The 17,454-nt window shown below is 38.2% G+C and overlaps 1 protein-coding gene across 2 annotated transcripts in view; it reads left to right on the top strand.

Annotated features, from left to right (window-relative positions):
- Positions 1-17,219, top strand: part of HECW2 (HECT, C2 and WW domain containing E3 ubiquitin protein ligase 2) — a 224,164-nt gene extending 206,945 nt beyond the window's left edge. For both annotated transcript variants that reach the window (XM_045558979.1, XM_045558978.1), the window contains 3 exons: positions 53-138; positions 1,128-1,240; positions 15,031-17,219. In XM_045558979.1, coding sequence (XP_045414935.1) covers positions 53-138; positions 1,128-1,240; positions 15,031-15,142 — 311 coding nt within the window. In that variant the 3' untranslated portion in view covers positions 15,143-17,219. The remainder of the gene's footprint in view (positions 1-52; positions 139-1,127; positions 1,241-15,030) is intronic.
- Positions 17,220-17,454: the final 235 nt, after the last annotated feature.

Here is a 17,454-nt window from a genome sequence, read left to right on the forward strand (position 1 = left end):
GCTTAAGATAGAAGAGTCAAAGTAAAATGGGCCTTCTTGATTGGTTTCATAGGATACCATGACAATCATATTGTAATTCGGTGGTTCTGGGCTGCAGTGGAAAGATTCAACAATGAACAACGACTAAGGTTGTTACAGGTAAGATGCCATTAATTAATCTATTTAATGTGTTAATGTAATTATTGTTGGAAGTGTATATTTTTAATAATTGCTAAGTATTCTCCATAAATACATGCCATGTTTATCTGGAAATATGGGGTACACCATTTCTAGACTCTTCTGATTACACGATTATGTGACTCCATCACTATGCAGAATATGACCAGCCAAGTCATAAGAGTTGTGAGGAAGTGCCAAGTGCAGTTCAAAAATCCCAGTAATGACACCTGCCTTCAGAATAGTTCGGTCCCTTTAGCAAGAAGCACGCAGGGTTACCCAAAGTGTAGGCCAGCATTTCTAGCAGAAAGAGATGACCTTCAATCCATTAAGAAGGGTCCCAGTACCTTGTTAAAGATCCTTTGTTTTCCTTCATTTAACTTTGTACAACCTTGAGAAAGCAATGACACTTAAGAACACTGGGAAAACTAACTTGTTATTTTTTTGTGGTGTTTATGGTCATCCAGGGCAATTGCTGGTTGGTTGCAGCTAAAGAAATATCAGACATGAAGAAGTCTCTTGGACACTCAGGCAGAGCCTTACCAGTAGACTGGGTCTTAGCTCCTTTGGATTAAGGGTCTGGACTGGACCTCAAATTTGCAAGCCTAGAAATTCTATTTTTTTAATTCACCCTGAGCTGATGAGGGAATATGCTAAGTAGACTCAGGTTAATTGATATACACCCACTTTGTTCATCTATACTGGGAAATATGCCTGGGTGCAGCTTCTGAGCTGGTCTGCTACAAACCCTGCACATCACCTTTCCCTGTATGATGTGCTGCCCTTTCTTAGTATTCTTCTCTGGCTGTTTATCAGAATTCTTGTGTTATGGTTACTGCATCCCTGTAAAGTTTCGTCTTCCAAACTTTCCCACCAGCTCTTCCTCAGGGGCTCTGCACGTGAATGATGCAATGCATTTCCTGGCTGCTGGTCTCTGGCTTCACCTTCTCGTTCTGTTTTTGGGTTGCTAGTTTGTTACAGGCACATCCAGCATTCCCTATGAAGGATTTGCTTCTCTCCGAGGGAGTAACGGCCCAAGAAGATTCTGTGTGGAGAAGTGGGGGAAAATCACTGCTCTTCCCAGGTAAAATAGAAAACATTTCTGCACTGTCACTGTGGTGTTTGGGGGAGACCTTACTTCATCTATATATTGATTAGTTACTGTTTTATGTTAAAAAATTGGGAGAATGGAAAAAACTTTTAGAATGAATTTCTGTCCAATTGTCTTTCTAAATAAAAGGGAAAGAAAGATCTCTCTGGTCACACTTAAAATACATACATCCATATCTTAAAATAGAAAACACAGCAAAAGCAAAGCATTTATTGGTCATCATGCTTGTGGCTTCTTATGACTGTGGCTCTAATCTAGATGTTTCCAGAAACTCTAGTTTTACTATTGAGAATCCCTTCATTAAAAATCACCATTGTGGTTTCCAAAGAATATTAAATCAAGTGAATATGCTCTATACCTCTTTAGCCTGTATCATATATGTCTTAATTCCACATTAATGCTCTCTGCACTGCATTCTCATTCATAATTATATCATACATTTCCCTGAAGTGCAAACAAATTGCTTTGCTGTTGCTACTAATAAAAGCCTGAGACCGGTAAGGTAGTATTTGTGAAGAAAAAGGTGTTTGAGGTTGAATGGAGATACAAAAGAAGGGAGCAGATGAACAGAAGAGGAATGGAGAAAAAATCACCTTAGAATGCCTTTATCCAGTCAGCAGTGATACTATAGAATTTTTGAAGTAAAAAGGACCTCAGATTGCCTCTAATTTTACTAATAGTAAAACTGTAGTCTGGAGAGCTTAAATGATATTAGATACCCCAGGATACCAGCCTAAGTTTCTTGAAGTACAGATGATTTTGAGAAACCTGTTATATTACTGATGTAAGGTGATATAAGACACCCAAGTGATATTGGGTACCCCAAGATGTCATCCTGGTCCTTTCAGTACGAGCAACTATGAGAAGTCTGTTTTCAAGGCTTTCTTCTTAACAATTGCAAGTTATTAAGAATTATATTCTTAGCATCAACAGATTAAGAAAAGGGGTGCTGAGAGCAGTGACTAGGGCGAGCTCAAGGGCTTGCCTGGGCCTCGCCAGCTACCTCACAGGCTTCACAAGCCGTGAACAAAGGCGCCACATCCGAACACCTAATGTCACCCGGCACACTTCGTGTTCCAAATTTCACTATTTAAGAGCTAGTTTATTTTATTTATGCTTGGATAATGGTGTTTTCTTCCCTTTGACACATATTTGTATCTCAAAAGCAGATTTAGACTGAGAAGATTTAGGCTTCACACTTCTGAAAAACTCTTAAGAATTAGCGTCAAAGAAGCAGGAAAGGGCAGATTAATTGTGTAACCTTCTTTTGAAATCTCTTTCTGTAAAGCCACTAAAGTATATGGAACAAACTGTAACAATAAGCAGATATATCAGCTGTTCATATTTAATCATTGTAATTTTCACCAGACCTGGAGGGCAGAGAGAGGTAATTTGGTATAGACCTGAAGCTTTGGCTTCAAAGAGACTAGGCTTAATGCCAGCTCCCTTACCAGTGGCAGGGTCTTAGTGAGGTTGCTTGATCTTTCTGAGCCTCTGTTTCCTCAGGTACTTTGCAGATTGGTAATTCTGAGGATTAACTGAAATCATCATGTAAAACACTTAACACTGTCTCTAGTCATGAGCAAGCATCCAGTCAGTGGTGGCCGCCATTGTGATTTCTGGCACCATCATCTGTGGTACATATCAGCTGTTAGCATATTGGAAAGAGCACAGGGTTGGGAGTTGTGAGACTGGGTTCTAGTCCCACCTCTGCCACCAGCTAACTCTGGGACCTTGAAGATCACCTGATCTCTGGGCCTCATTTTTCTCACCTGTAAAGGGCCAAGAAGGGTAGTCTATTAGGTTTGGTTGAATAAGAATTAACACCAAAGGGTTGCTGAAGAATCTTGGGGGTCAGCCTGGGTTTGCATTTCTACTTCCCCCTGGACGCTCCAGGAAGCTCATGTGCTGACTCATTGTAAATGGTGGTGTTCTTCATTACTGTTGCATACACACGGTTGGGCAACAGGCATTGTCCTTTCTTCCTCTCTTCATTATGCCCTAAGGCTGCTTACACATTCCTAGTTTTACCCAGATTATAAAATAGCACAAATAAAGTTGGTACAAAGTATATCGAGCAAGCAGCCTATTTTCATACCATCTCTTTAACAAGCTTTAACATTTTGATGAGAGGAAAGAGCTATATTTGCCTGTTCTACTTCAGAGTTGCTGTCAAATTTTATGACCTCGCTAAGAGGCATGAGCACAGATCTAAGCCCTATGACACGCTAGTTATATGATCCTAAGCAAGACCCTAGATCCATCTCTACAAAGCAGGAATAACAATGCTATGCTCAAAGAATATTTGTGACAATTGTGAGATAATGTGTGTGACAGTCCTTGAGGAATAGATTTTCTTTGTTCTTTTTTTAACCCTTTATCCTGAATCCTCTGTAAGTCACCATACTACTAAAACTATTAAAATGTGCTCCACAAAAATAAAATATGTTTGGAGAGAAAAAATAAAAAGAAGAACAGTGTAAGACAGTATAGTTTTATGAGGAGCAGTCTCTTCACTAACAGCACTGTCATCACCTTTATAAAATGTGGGCCATTAGCTAGAGGTAAAAAGATCTGTAAGACTGGTTCTCGTCTAAAAGGATTGTTTTTATTTTATCAAGCCCAGCCCAGTTCTCCTATTATCAGAATAGATACACTGAAGCTATTTTCCTGCTATTTTTTAATAGGTATCAGTTGCACAACTGAATTGCTGCTGGGTCTCAAGTTCAACCCCAATGTATTTCTTTTTCCTGTTAGTATGACGATGTTTAACATTGAAAATGTGACATTATACGCACTGGAGAGAAAAAAAATGGATGGATGTCCTTCCTACTTAAAAAATTAATCCTCTGAGAAGTGCGGCATCATCTCGTGTTCGGCATGGGAGGTTGTAGCTGGAGGGTCGGAAGGGGCAGTGAGGTCCGGCAGTCCTGGCAACCGGCGTGATGAGAGGCAGCATCTTAGTCCTTCCAGACAGGGATGATGGAGGGCTTCTCAGCCTTCCACGCAGGCTGCTGTGGGTCTCATTCTTTTCTCAGGTTTCCTACTCTGGCTTTGCGGTAGTGATGGAGAGCGCTGCTCACAATGTGAGCCAAGAAGTGTATTGAAGTATATGTGGCTGTCTCGGAAGCCAGTACAAGTTGAGTCGCATGGATCTTTTTTCTCTCTTGTGGTAATAAAGTAACTAGAGACCAGATGATAAGTAATGATGGAAGCAGAAGCGTGTCTCCCTCTGTGGAGACTTAATGCCGGAACACATGACTGTGCTTTCTCTGCATCGCAGTGGGTGGTCAGCTCTGTATTTTGCATTTCGGTAGAAGGCTTCCTAGCCCTGGTGCTTTGATGGACTTTATGAAAAGGGAGTAAATTCATTTTATGGCAGTTGCTCTTAAACAGTCCAAAAAGTAGTCTGCTAACATGCCAGCCTGGAAAATGCAGGGCAGTGCTCTCTCCCTTTGTGGTATAGAGTTCCCGTGTTCACCCCAAGCTCCTTCCCAAGCAGGGTGATGGGACAGGGTTGGAGAGCTGCAGCCGCAGGGGGTGAGTGTTGGTTTTCACCAAAGGGAAAATGTTCACTTTTGAAAATGACTATGAATGAAATGCTAACTCAAATTAAGACATAAAATGTAAGAGTTAATTATGAAATAGGTGCCTTAGTTTTTCCAATGGAATAGAACTTTAAAACATAAAATTATTTTTTCTTAAAGATATGGCAACCTTTTTTTCATTTTTAAAAACTCTGCTTTTTATTCTTATATAAAAAAAAACTTTTTACAAAGAGTACCAAGAAACATATGTATATGTTAAAATATACTAAATATATATTAAAATATATGCATATATCAATCAAAATTCCACTGCTAAGATAAGCTCTGTTAACATTTTGGACTAGATGGTTTCACTTGTTTCTTCAGATATGTACACAAATTTAAAGGCAAAAATACAGTCACCCTACATATACTGTTTAAAACCTGCTTTTTGTTTATCATACATTACTAATCATGAACATCTTTCCATGTCATTAAATATTACTCTACAATATCATCAATAATTCAGTTTTTCCTCCTCTGGTACAAAGAGCATTGTCTACTCTCGAAGTGAATTATCAGCTAGTCCATAGGAAAATAACTGTGTGTTCTGAAATATAATCTCACTTTCCTCAATTTAAAAAAAAAGTCAGAAGAAGTAAGGACCCTCTGGTGCCACCTCTTTTCTAGTTTTCTTTGAGGCATTCCTCCTTGGTCTCCCCGGTTCCCCGCCACCTGCTGCTCAGCTGAGGTGGCTTTTCCTTTGGGCGGAATTGGCAGCAGATTCTCACACAACAGTCTGCTCCATGGTTTAATCTCCGATACAAGGTCCTCTTCAACTCCTTGCCCCTCTGCCTTCCCACTTTATTTTACCATTGAATCAGCATGTACTTGCAAAAATATACCAGAGATTACTCCTAATATCACTATATTAAAGTGCTTTAAATGTGATATAGCTTTTGGATTCGTCTTTACTTTGAGAGGTGAGTAAATATAAAAACAGATTGTATGTAAGATTGTAGCTTCAGTACTTAATGTAAAAAATCAAACTATTGAAAGAGTTTGTGACTATTTAATGGAATGAAAGGAGGTTTAGTTGCTGCTGGCAACAGAGGATAGGATCGTCCAAGTCAAACTGGCTAATGGTCTTTGAGAACTGTTTCACAGGTCATATTTTAAAATGTGTATTTGTGGGTGACAGATATTGTAACTGTTAAAGAATGCTTATCCCCGCTCCTTGGCCTCAAGAGCAAAAACTAGTTTGGGTTCATCTCTTTCTACCAGCCTCGTCTACAACACCATCCCCACTCACCCTGACTATAGTCACAGCCTGCTGGCTAAACACCCTGCTGTTTCTCCTCTGTACTCGCTGTCATTCATTCATGCTGCACTCAGCAACCGCTGGGATCTGCTGACATGTCAGGGTCACCTCCCTCCCTTGCTTACACCCTCCAATGGCATAGAATAAAATACAAACTCCTTCCCAAGGACTTCGGGGTGGTGGCCCTGGTCTGGCCTCTCACTCCTACTTCAACATGCACACTCTCCCCTGACTCTTGGCAGTCACTGGCTTCCTTCTAGCTGTTCCCCAAATATGCCAAACTCAATTCTGCCTCAAGACTTAGGGACTTGTTGCCTGGAACTCTTTTCTGCTGGTTGTTCACATGGTTGACTCTTTATCTTTCCCAAGGACTCAGCTTAGACCAGATTTCCTCAGAAAGGCCCACTAGGCTTCTGCCCCCGGGCATCTGTCACTCTGACACACTTTATTTCCTTAATCGGACTTACCTCAATTCAGTCATCATGTTTACTTGTTGGTTTGCTTGTTGATTATCTGTCTCCCCCTCCAGAATATAACCTTGTGAGGATAAGGAACTTGTTTGAGTTAAACATGGCTTTGCTCCTAGCTCTGAGCCCAGTACCTGGCACATAGTAGGTACTCGAGGAATATTGTTTTTAGTGAATTCTTAAACTTGAGTGATGGCTTTGGAACACCCTAGACAAGATCTTCCAAAATGTATCTGAAAAGTTGGGATAAATACTAGTATTTACAGTACGAAGTTGTCTTAAAGATTAAATAAGATAGCATAGGCAAAGTGCTTAAAATAAGACCTAACACATAATTCAATAAATTTAGCCTTTATTACTATTGTTCCTGATATCTAGCCTTCAAGTCTAGTCTGGTATTTTACAATCTTTAGGTGCTTGAGAAATATGCCACATTCACCCAGGGTATTTATAGTCTATGTGGACTTCCAAGAGTCTCTATCCCTGGAACTGTTCTTAATGGAATCTCTTCTATTGAGTTTAAATTCTTACATTTAAAAAGTATGTACTCTGCATCTTTCTCCAGAGGCATCCACAAGTGAAGAAGTCACTTTCTCAGAGTGCATAGTTGGAAGAGTTTCTTCTGCTAGTTATACCCAGATACAGGAATTCCCATACAGTAACATTCCACATTGTATTTATAGATCCAGGTGCATTTTGAACAAGGTAACCTAATGAGACTTTGGAATAAGGCATTAATTAGTTAATAGACCTAATTCTTCTAGCCAGTCTATAGATAACTCATCATGCATTTACTATGTGCAAAACCTTGCAGGAGATATATTTAGTAAATTGATCTCTGTCCATGTGGGCCTTAAATATGTTTAAGGGAGGGAAGTAATGGATATTTACATGAACATATAACCAGTATCATTGGCCCCAAGTGGCATATCACAAAATAATAGTTGGGGTAGTAAGTACCACAGAATTCCTTTCCATGAGTTCACATTTATTGAACACTTGGTGAGGGTCAGAGGTTGTGCCGTGCCACCATAGGTAACACAAATATTTGTGATCTAGTCTTAGCAGGAATTCCTGCTCTAAACCTCATGGTCTAAGAAAATATTAATGAGGATATTTGAGCAGTTATGAATATTTTTAAAATCCTAACAGAAGCTACACCTTTAATTTTATTAATAAAGTTACCTGGGCTAACAAAATTATCATTGGATTCCTTTAATTGAATTTTATCACTCTTGTGGGATTGGTAAAATTGGATTTTTCATGCTGAGTTCATCATCTATTCCCTACACATTTCTTATATTCCCTGCCTTGTTAATGGCACCTCTGCCATCCCATTCTGCACACCCAGTCACTAGCTCCCTTTCATCCATGAGATAAATAGAAAAGATCTTTGCGTGAACACACCTTGCTTCCTGATGTGGCCCTGCCTGCCATCTGGCCTCAGGTCCAGCCTTGGCTCCTGTCACTTGCGCAATTGCCCTTCTCAGGTTTCCTGATGATGTAGAATGCTTTCTCATGCTTCCGAGGCTTCTTCTGGAAACATCCTTCTTCTTCTTGTTGATCCAGAAAAAGCCTGCACACCTACAAATCCTTCAAGCCTTCAGACAAATGGTGTCTTCTGCAAAGCCTTCCCTGACTCTGCTGAGCAGATTGTAACTCATTGTGTTACGATTGTTTGTATGCAGGGCCACTAGTTCTCCATAGGAATCTTTGGGATTGATTAAGCAAAGGTGTCTCCTGGTCTTCTGGAGAATGCATCCCTGGGCTAGGGCTCACAGTTTTGCGAGCAGAGCCAAAGTAAGACTGGATTTTAGTGCCCACTCACCCCAGGCAGATCCCCTAGTAGAGTGTCCCCTGGAACAATGTGGGGGTTAGGGGCATATAACTTTTGACTCCCCCAAAACTTAGTTTCTAACAACCTACTGTTGACCAGAAACCTTACACAAAACACGTATTTTATATGGCCTATGTATTATATACTGTATTCTTACAATTGAGTAGGCTAGAGAAAAGAAAACATTAAGAAAATTAAGGAAGAGAAAATATGTTTACTATTCATTATGTGGCAGTGGATCATCATGCAGGTCTTCTTCCTTGTTGTCTTCACGTTAGCAGGCTGAGGAGGAGGAGGAAGAGGAGGATTGGTCTTGCTGTCTGAGGGGTTGTGATTCATCTGCAAGTTTTTTCAAATTGTTGCAATCTCCAAAAAATTTTCCAAATATATTTACTGAAAAAAATTCAGGTATAAGTGGACCTTTGTAGTTCAAACTGATGTTGTTCAAGGCTGAACTGTACAGAGCACAGGGCTGCACAACATTTAGAGGGTCCATTTGCCTGTGTAGTTTGCTGCCAGAGAGACCAGACTGATCTACCAGAGGACAGCTCAATGCCTGGCATGCAGTACGTGCTCAGTAAATGTTCAGTCTTATTCACCTTAGTACTTTGTATGGGAACAACAGGCTTTCAAAATATGGGATATTCAAGGAGCAAAATAATAAAAGAAGTTCTGCAGGTGAAAGGGCTTAGGTTCTGCATGAATACCTGTTGGGCCCTGGGTTAGGGGGCCTTGGAAAGCCAGAGAAGAAGGGGAGGAAGAAGAGGAAGCACCAGAATCTCTGTCGATGCACAAAGGAAGTCCAGCTTTGCCTGTTCCACAGTCCAGCTCCTGGCCCTCCCTGCTTCTTCCTCCAGCAGGGACTGACAACTAGCACTGCATGTGCACCCCGTTCCTTTGGGGGAAGCCTGTGGACACACTTTCAGAGAGGCAGAATTTGGACTTGGCAGGTAAATTAGATCAGGAATACTCACATTTCCAAAGAAATCTTGACAGGGAAGAGTAATATGTTTCAAAATTCCTTAGGAATTCTCCAGAGTGCTTTTAAGTGTTTGTTTTTTTTTTTGATTTATTAATTACTTGATGAAATGGTAGGTATAGGAGTAAGAAAGCTGAAATCTGCAGGGTGAGGCACCATTGCCAATTAAAAATAAGAGAGTATTAACACTTTCTAAGTTACAATGCGAAAATAAAAAGGATTTATTTGATGCACAGACATTTTATTTCTAGGACTACATCTATTAGATAAAATGTGAACCATGGTTTTCTCCTCCCTCTCTCTCTCTCTTATTTTAAAATTTTGATGGTAATCTCTTCTTTGTCATATATTTTGGGTTCTTACAAGGTACCAAAAATGTCTTCTGGAAAAATGGGGAATAAATGAATAAGTAAGAACATTGACACACACAGAGAGAAATACATTAGTGAATGAACCAATCTATGGAAATATAGACATAATTGTGATACTTTTGGCTCACTGGATTTGGATAATTGACCTGTCTATCTATAGGAAAGAAAAAAGGGTAAGCATATGACCTCTTGGTTAACATTTGAAGAATCCAGAAAGCACCAAGAGATCTATTAAGTCAGACCAGATGTCTGGAGAATTTTTAAATCTTCTTAATATTGGTGCCAGCTTGATTTCCCAAAGATGGGTTCAGACCTGCTCGCCTTGAGTGGTTCTGGCTGCATAGATTAAAATGAGGTAAACTCATTATAGCTTTAGTGTGGCTGGCCTTGAAAGATTTGAAAAATGTTCTTTTATTGAGACTGAATAGCTGGATGTGCTTTTGCTGCCAATATCAACACAGTCCCAGGGCCCTCCTGTTATTTTCTGCTAGAGTTTTCTTAGGACATGGAATGGGGCGGGGGTGGGGGTGTGAAAAGCCTCAGAGGATTGTGTTTTGCTTTGCTTTTTTTCTATTTCTGTTCTTGGCTCATACAGCAAGTTGGTGGTAAATATTGGGCAATTTATTTAACCACACTATTCCTCAATTTCCTTATTAGCAATGCTGTCTTGTTTATAAGGAGTTTTGAAATTTTTGCAAGCACACAGAACACTGGTGCAAATACCCAATACAGATCTCTTATTTCTGAGCCACTTGATGCCTCTCCAGTAGTGGAGACCACCTGCATCAGACTCACTCGGAGTGATTGTTAAAATGCAGATCCCCAGGCCCCTCAGACCTTCGGAATTAGAATCTCACAGAGTGCAACCAAAAATCTCCATTGTACATAAGCTCCTGGGGTGATTCTGGGGCACTTCAAAGTACTCCTTTGAGTATCTCTGCTTTCTGTTAAGTCTGAGATTGAGCTAGATGGTTTGGTCACTTGAAAATCCCCTGGTATCTCCCAGGATTTTCTGGACTGACCCAATCTTAGCCGTTTTCCCCCAGAGCTACTGCGTATTCTAATTGAGTTACTCGTTTAAAAATATCTGAAGCTTTACTTTGCCAATCCCAGTCCTCAAAATGTATGCAATCTGGTAGGATGTTGAGGTCTAGCCGTTCCTTGTCAGGGGTGAGATGAAATTAACACACAGGCTCCAAAAGTAAAAGAGTAGTTCCAGTGAGCTTTTGTCTCCCTGCTTTCAGTTTAATGTTGGACTTCCCCAGGGAGACCCGAGGTTGAGGTACTGTTCTGGATTTGGCCACTGACTCAGCTTTGACCTTGGAAAAACCATTTAATCTTTTTTCACAGTTTCCCCAATATATGCTTTCTCAATCCTAATGAAATATTTTCCAGAGGAGCTGTTTAGTTTATTGAAGAAGAAAGCTGTATTATGGTAACCATATGTCACACAACCATATGTAAGGCAATGATAGCCTTAGATTATGGATCAGTGATGATGAGTATGTCTTACAACTGAAGAGTAGCAAAAAAGGTTCTTCCCCTTGTGTTGATAACTGAAAAGAGTACTCAGGCTTGTGGATTTACTGGATAAGGTACGATAGTATCTGCAAAGATACTACAGAAACTGCAGAAAGGCGTGCAGACTTCCTGTTTCTCTACTCAGAACGCAGGAAGAATGAAAAGACTGCTGCCTACTCCCAGCTTTGCTTCACCACCTGCCCTTGACAGATGATTCTGCTATGTCACACCTAACGTCACATTTGCCACCTTTTCTTGGATGTACTGTTTCATTGTCTTGAGACCTGTTACTAGTTTTCTATTGCTGCAAAACAAACTACCACAAATTTAGCACCTTAAAACAACACATATTCATTATCTCACTGTTTCCATTAGGGAGCTTAGCCCCAGGCAGTTTAGCTAGGTTTTCTGCTCATTGTCTCACAAGACTGAAATCAAGGTGTTGACTGGGCTGCATTCTCATCTGAAGGGTCAACTAGGGAAGGATCTGCTTCCAAGCCCCCTTACGTTGTTGGCAGAATTCATTCCTTGCGGTTGTAGAATTTATGATAGTTTGCTTCTTCAAATCCAGCCTTGGTGAGAGACTTCCTTTATTTTGTATCATTTATATGATCCATAAGAAATCCGAAGGCTTTAAAAGATAAGTGGACTTAACACTCATTAGGATGGCTATTATTAAGAAAACAACAACAACAAAATAGGTGTTGGCAAGTATATGGAGAATTGGAACACTTGTGCACTGTCGGTGGGAATGTAAAATGTTGTAGCCACTATGAAAACAATATAGTTGCTCCTTAAAGTATTAAAAATAGAATTACCATATGATCCAGCAGTTCAACTTCTGGGTATATCCCCAAAATAATTGGAAGCAGGGACTTAAACAGATATTTGTACACCTACGTTCATGGCAGCATTATTCACAGTAGCCAAAATGTGGAAACAATCCGTGTCCATTAGTGGATGAATGGATAAACAATGTGGTATACACATGCAATGGAATATTATTCGGCCTTAAAATAGAGAGAAATTCTGAACCATGCTACAGCATGAATCTTAAAAACACTATGCTAAGTGAAATAAGCCAGTCACAAAGGACAAATATTTTGAGATTCCAAAACACTATGCTAAGTGAAATAAGCCAGTCACAAAGGACAAATATTTTGAGATTCCATTTATATGAGGTACCAAGAATAGTCAAATTCATAAAGACAGAAAGTAGAGTGGTGGTTTCCAGAGGCAGGGGAGAAGGGGAAATGGGAGTTACTATCTAATGGTTATGGAGTTTCAGTTTTGCAAGATGAAAACATTCTGGAGATGGACAGTGGTGATGGTTGCAGAATAATGTACATGTGTTTAATGCCACAGAACTGTGCACTTAAAAATGGTTTAAATGATAAATTTTATGTTACGTGTATTTTATCACAATAAAAATATTAAAAAGAAAAGATAAACAGGCAAGGGAGAGGAACTCGCAAATCACAGAACAGGAAATGCTACAAATAAGAGCAGACTTGAGGAAAGTTGCTTTTATTGGTAACCAAAGAAATAAAAATTTAAAAATGATAATGTGCTTCCGTCTTTGAGTCTAATGGGTTAATGAATGTTATGTGTCTAACACACAAGTCTAATATATAATTATATTCAAAACATATTTAGTTTCTCTGCTTCTTCCTCTCCTCCTAGAACAGAGATAGAATCTTCATTTAATATTTTTATTCCAGTGTTTCATACAAGATGAATTTTAAACCATTCCTGGGACTCAATTTTAGTATGCTAGTTGAATTTTTGAAAAATTAAAATCTTTTCCTTGAGGCTCACGTTTGGAGTCCAGTATAAGGAGGTGTAAGAAGAAATATATTAAGTGCAGTTCTGGAATGTTTATTGTATCAAAAAAAAGTATCTGCCTGAAAAGATTAAATGATTTCCACCAGTATATCCCAGAATTTGTAGTAACAAGAGTGGGAAATTCTGAGTGAATACTATCTCTATGTTGTAAAACTGGTACAGGTTGATCATCCCTAATCCAAAAATCCTAAATACAAAACGCTCCAAAGTCTTTTGAGTGTAAACATGACGCCACAAGTGGAAAATTTTGTGTGACAGGGTCACAGTCAAAGTGTAGTCAAAACTTTGTTTTGTGCACAAAATTATTTAAAATATTGTATAAAATTACCTTCAGGCTATATGTATAAGGTATATAGGAAACAAATGAATTTTGTGTTTAGACTTGCATCCCATCTCCAAGATATATCGTTTTATATATATGCAAATATTCAAAAAAATTGAAAAAATCCAAAATCTGTAACATTTCTGGTCCCAAAGTATTTAAGGGATACCCAACCTGTATTCTTATAACAGATCTCCTTCATGTTCCTATTTCTAATAAGCCATGTGGCCACATACCTGACTGATTATCTCTTTACTATCTCTTAGTTTTCTTGGACTATTACTACTTTTGACAATTTATTGATGGCAATTAGAGTAAATCTTTTTGATGATAATGAGATATAGCCAATAATACATCTATTATTAATTGATCAAACATTATGAGCCAAGTATTCTGTTAAGCATGTTTCTGTTATTTTGTTTAATTTTCACATCCTTCTGAGATAAATTATATTATTCCCTTCCTTTTACAGGTAAGAAAATTGAGACTCAGCATTTTAATAACTCCAAATCCTCACTACTCCTTGTTGGTAGAGCTGGAATTCAAACCCAAATCTGTGTAACTCCAAGCTTCTGATCTTCCCTCTATGCTATACTGCATCTAGGAATATTAATTATATTATTTCATAAGGGAAAAGTAATTTATAGGAATAAAATTTAAACATGTGACTTTGTAGAAATAGCCTGCTAATAATTATAGCTCCTGCAATTTCATACTCATTCAGAAGAATTTTTTAAGTCAAAGGTATTTAGGTCCTATAAACAGGCTGTTGTACATTCAGAGTGGAATGCCTCCTATTCCGTGTCAAAAGTGCAGATTTGCTTCCTGATAAGATGTACTATTTGGAGACTGTCTATTTTTTATTGTGAGTCAGGTGCACATAACAGGAAAACATTTTTTTTCCTATCTTGGCAAAAGGAGAGGTATTTCTAAAAAAGAATACTTACTGTAATGATTTAAATGGAACTTTTTTTGCATTGTGAATGGGGAGAAAACAGACTATAGCACAGGATTCAAAGAAGTAACAATGGTCTACTGACTTACACAGAAAAGTCCAGCCAGGGAATTTCCCAAGACTCTAGGCCATGAGACAGGTCTTCAGAGACACTGGGTGCTCTTCCTTGCCCAAGAAAATGAAAAAATGCAAAACTGCAGATTATCTGAGAGACATGCAGGCAAATTTCCAGCTCTGAAAATGAACTACTTTGCAAGGCTTTATAGCCATGTCCTAAAAAAATCTAAACCGAAAGAGAAACAAAAAACCAAACTTGTCCTTGTAATTCTTAGACAACTCAACAAACTAATTTATATGTAATATAGCTTTTAAGTGGTTGTGAAAATGTTTTTTAAATATACTCTTTCCCTTAGAGAAATTAACTTTTGAATTTTTAAAGTTAAAATGTTTTCAAAGGTTTTTCTAAAGTAATATGAAAATTGGTAACAAGTAAATTTGAATATGAAAGATATATATACACACACACACACACACACACACACACACACACACACACACATTCTCATTCTCATTTCACTTGACCTGTCCTAAACTATGTGTTGCTTCTTCTGTTTGCAGAGCTCATACTTGTTTTAACCGTCTGGATCTGCCCCCATACCCATCCTTTTCCATGCTTTATGAAAAACTCTTGACAGCAGTTGAGGAGACCAGTACCTTTGGACTTGAATGAACTGGAAGCACAATGCCCAGCCCTTTGTGGACAGGCAATTTCAGATGCTGCCTTCTGGAAGAATGACTGAACACTGGAAGTTTCAAGAGTTTGCTTCCTTTAGGGTAACGCTGAGTGCTGTTATTTTCCAGGAACACGTGCTCTGTCACATTTGGGGGACTGGTGATGAGTCCTCTTGGAAGGATTGGGTGAGCTTGATGCCCAGGGAACAACCCAATAGTCTTTCAATCAACAGTTCTTGACTGCCAAACTTTTTCCATTTGTTATGTTCCAAGACAGAGATGAACCTGTATATGATCAGCTCCATGGTAATTTCTAGGGACTCAGGAGAATCTTGAAACTTACTCTTGAATGTGGTTCAAGCCAAACTGGCAGCACTTGGCCCAATCTCCAAATTAGTGCAAGTTAAATAATATAATAAAAACAAATATATTTCCTGAAAGTATATTCATTTAAGCCCTAAGTTATAACAGAATATTCGTTTCTTGCTTATGAGTGCCTGCATGGTGTGCACCATAGGTTTCAGCTTTCATGGGACATGAGTGAAAATGAAACCAAGTCAATATGAGGTAACTTTAAAGATTTGCAATAAGGTGGTCTGTGACAATGTATATGCAAGTGGTATGTGTGTAATTATGGCTGAAGACAAACCGTTATTCAATGAATTACTAATGACAGATTTTATGCTTTATAATGCATGAAAACAATTTTAAAATAACTAGCAATTAATCACAGCATATCAGGAAAAAGTACACAGTGAGTTCTGTTTATTTTTTATAGGTTCATTATATTTATGTTCTTTAAGATGTATATAAGAACCTACCTATCATGCTGTATGTATCACCTGTTCCATTGTCATGTTCCATGCTTACTCGGGCATCATGCTAGTATGCATCCATTTAAGCACTCTCAAGGGAACAAAAGGGCCTTTTATTTTTATAAAGGTTAAAACAAAATCCCCAAAATATTTTGCACTGAATGTACCAAAGTTGAAGGGACATTACTATATGACTAACAGCAACTCCATCACTTGACAAGTACAATAGAAAATAGCTTCTAAATCAGACTTCCTTCACAGTGCCGTGTCTACCACTACAAGGACTGTGCATCTGAGTAATAATTTTTTAAGACTCACTATATGTGATAGTATGATATGCATTTATTTAAAATGCATTAGATTCTCTTCCATCCATCAAATACTTTATAGGATGGCATTTAATACAGATATTTCGTATTTCCCCCACTGCTTTTTATTTGTACAGCATCATTAAACACTAAGCTCAGTTAAGGAGCCATCAGCAACACTGAAAAGATCAGCTCTCTTTAGTAATAAGAATTCCATTTTCCCTCATCAATGAAGACATCACGAATTGAAACTCTCAGTACTATATTTCTAAGCCTGCATTTTCACTGATGCATAATTTTCTTATTAAGAAACAGTTTTTCTATGGTAACTCCAAAACTGCATGATATCATTCATCTTATTTCTTCTTAATTTTTATGAGAGGGTGTCCTTCATCTTAATTGCTTTTGGGATTACTCCACATCATTGTTTATTTCTTGACTTATGGCCATAAATAATCAGACATTCAATAGAGTGAAGTTAAATTGAGGATGATAAAAGCGTTGGATTAACATTTGGTTTGCCAGCCTATGGGTTTACAGGCATTCCCCAAATATTTCTTTGAGACTTACATTTGTAAGCAGCCATGGAATTCCTGTTATGGGATGTTGGCAGTCTTGTATTTTATAGAGGTTATATGCATAGTTTTCATAGGTGTTTCATGAGAACTGATTGCTCTCCTGTTGGTTAAGCTGTGTTTACTATTGGAAGCCTCAAAAGGAATAGCACTCATGTTGCATTCCTGCACTAGAAGCAGGTACTGCAATGTGGGGAGATGTTCTGAGAAAAGGTTATATTAGAAAATATATAATAGAAATCTGGACACAAGAAAGGAAGATTTATCTGTATACAATAATTGGACCAGAAAAAAGGGAAAAGAAAAAAAAATTTAACTGGAAATGTCAGTTTGTACTTATTGATCATGAATACAAGTATATATTTAATTTTGCAAACTGTTTTCACTTGTTTGTATTTTTTCATTATAAGGAAAAGTAATAACACTTTTTTTAATCACATTTTTGATGGTATATGAGATGTTTTAGAGCTGGCATCCTCTAAGCAGCAGATATAGACGATTGCATTTCTTTCAAAAATACATTCATAGACCATGTTTGCTTTCATTTTGGTTTGATATACTTTGTTACCATTCCATATTATTAGGTAAAAAATATTTGAAATAAAATATATC

Source organism: Lemur catta, chromosome 8 (assembly GCF_020740605.2).
Source record: "Lemur catta isolate mLemCat1 chromosome 8, mLemCat1.pri, whole genome shotgun sequence".
Classification (NCBI taxonomy): Eukaryota; Metazoa; Chordata; class Mammalia; order Primates; family Lemuridae; genus Lemur; species Lemur catta.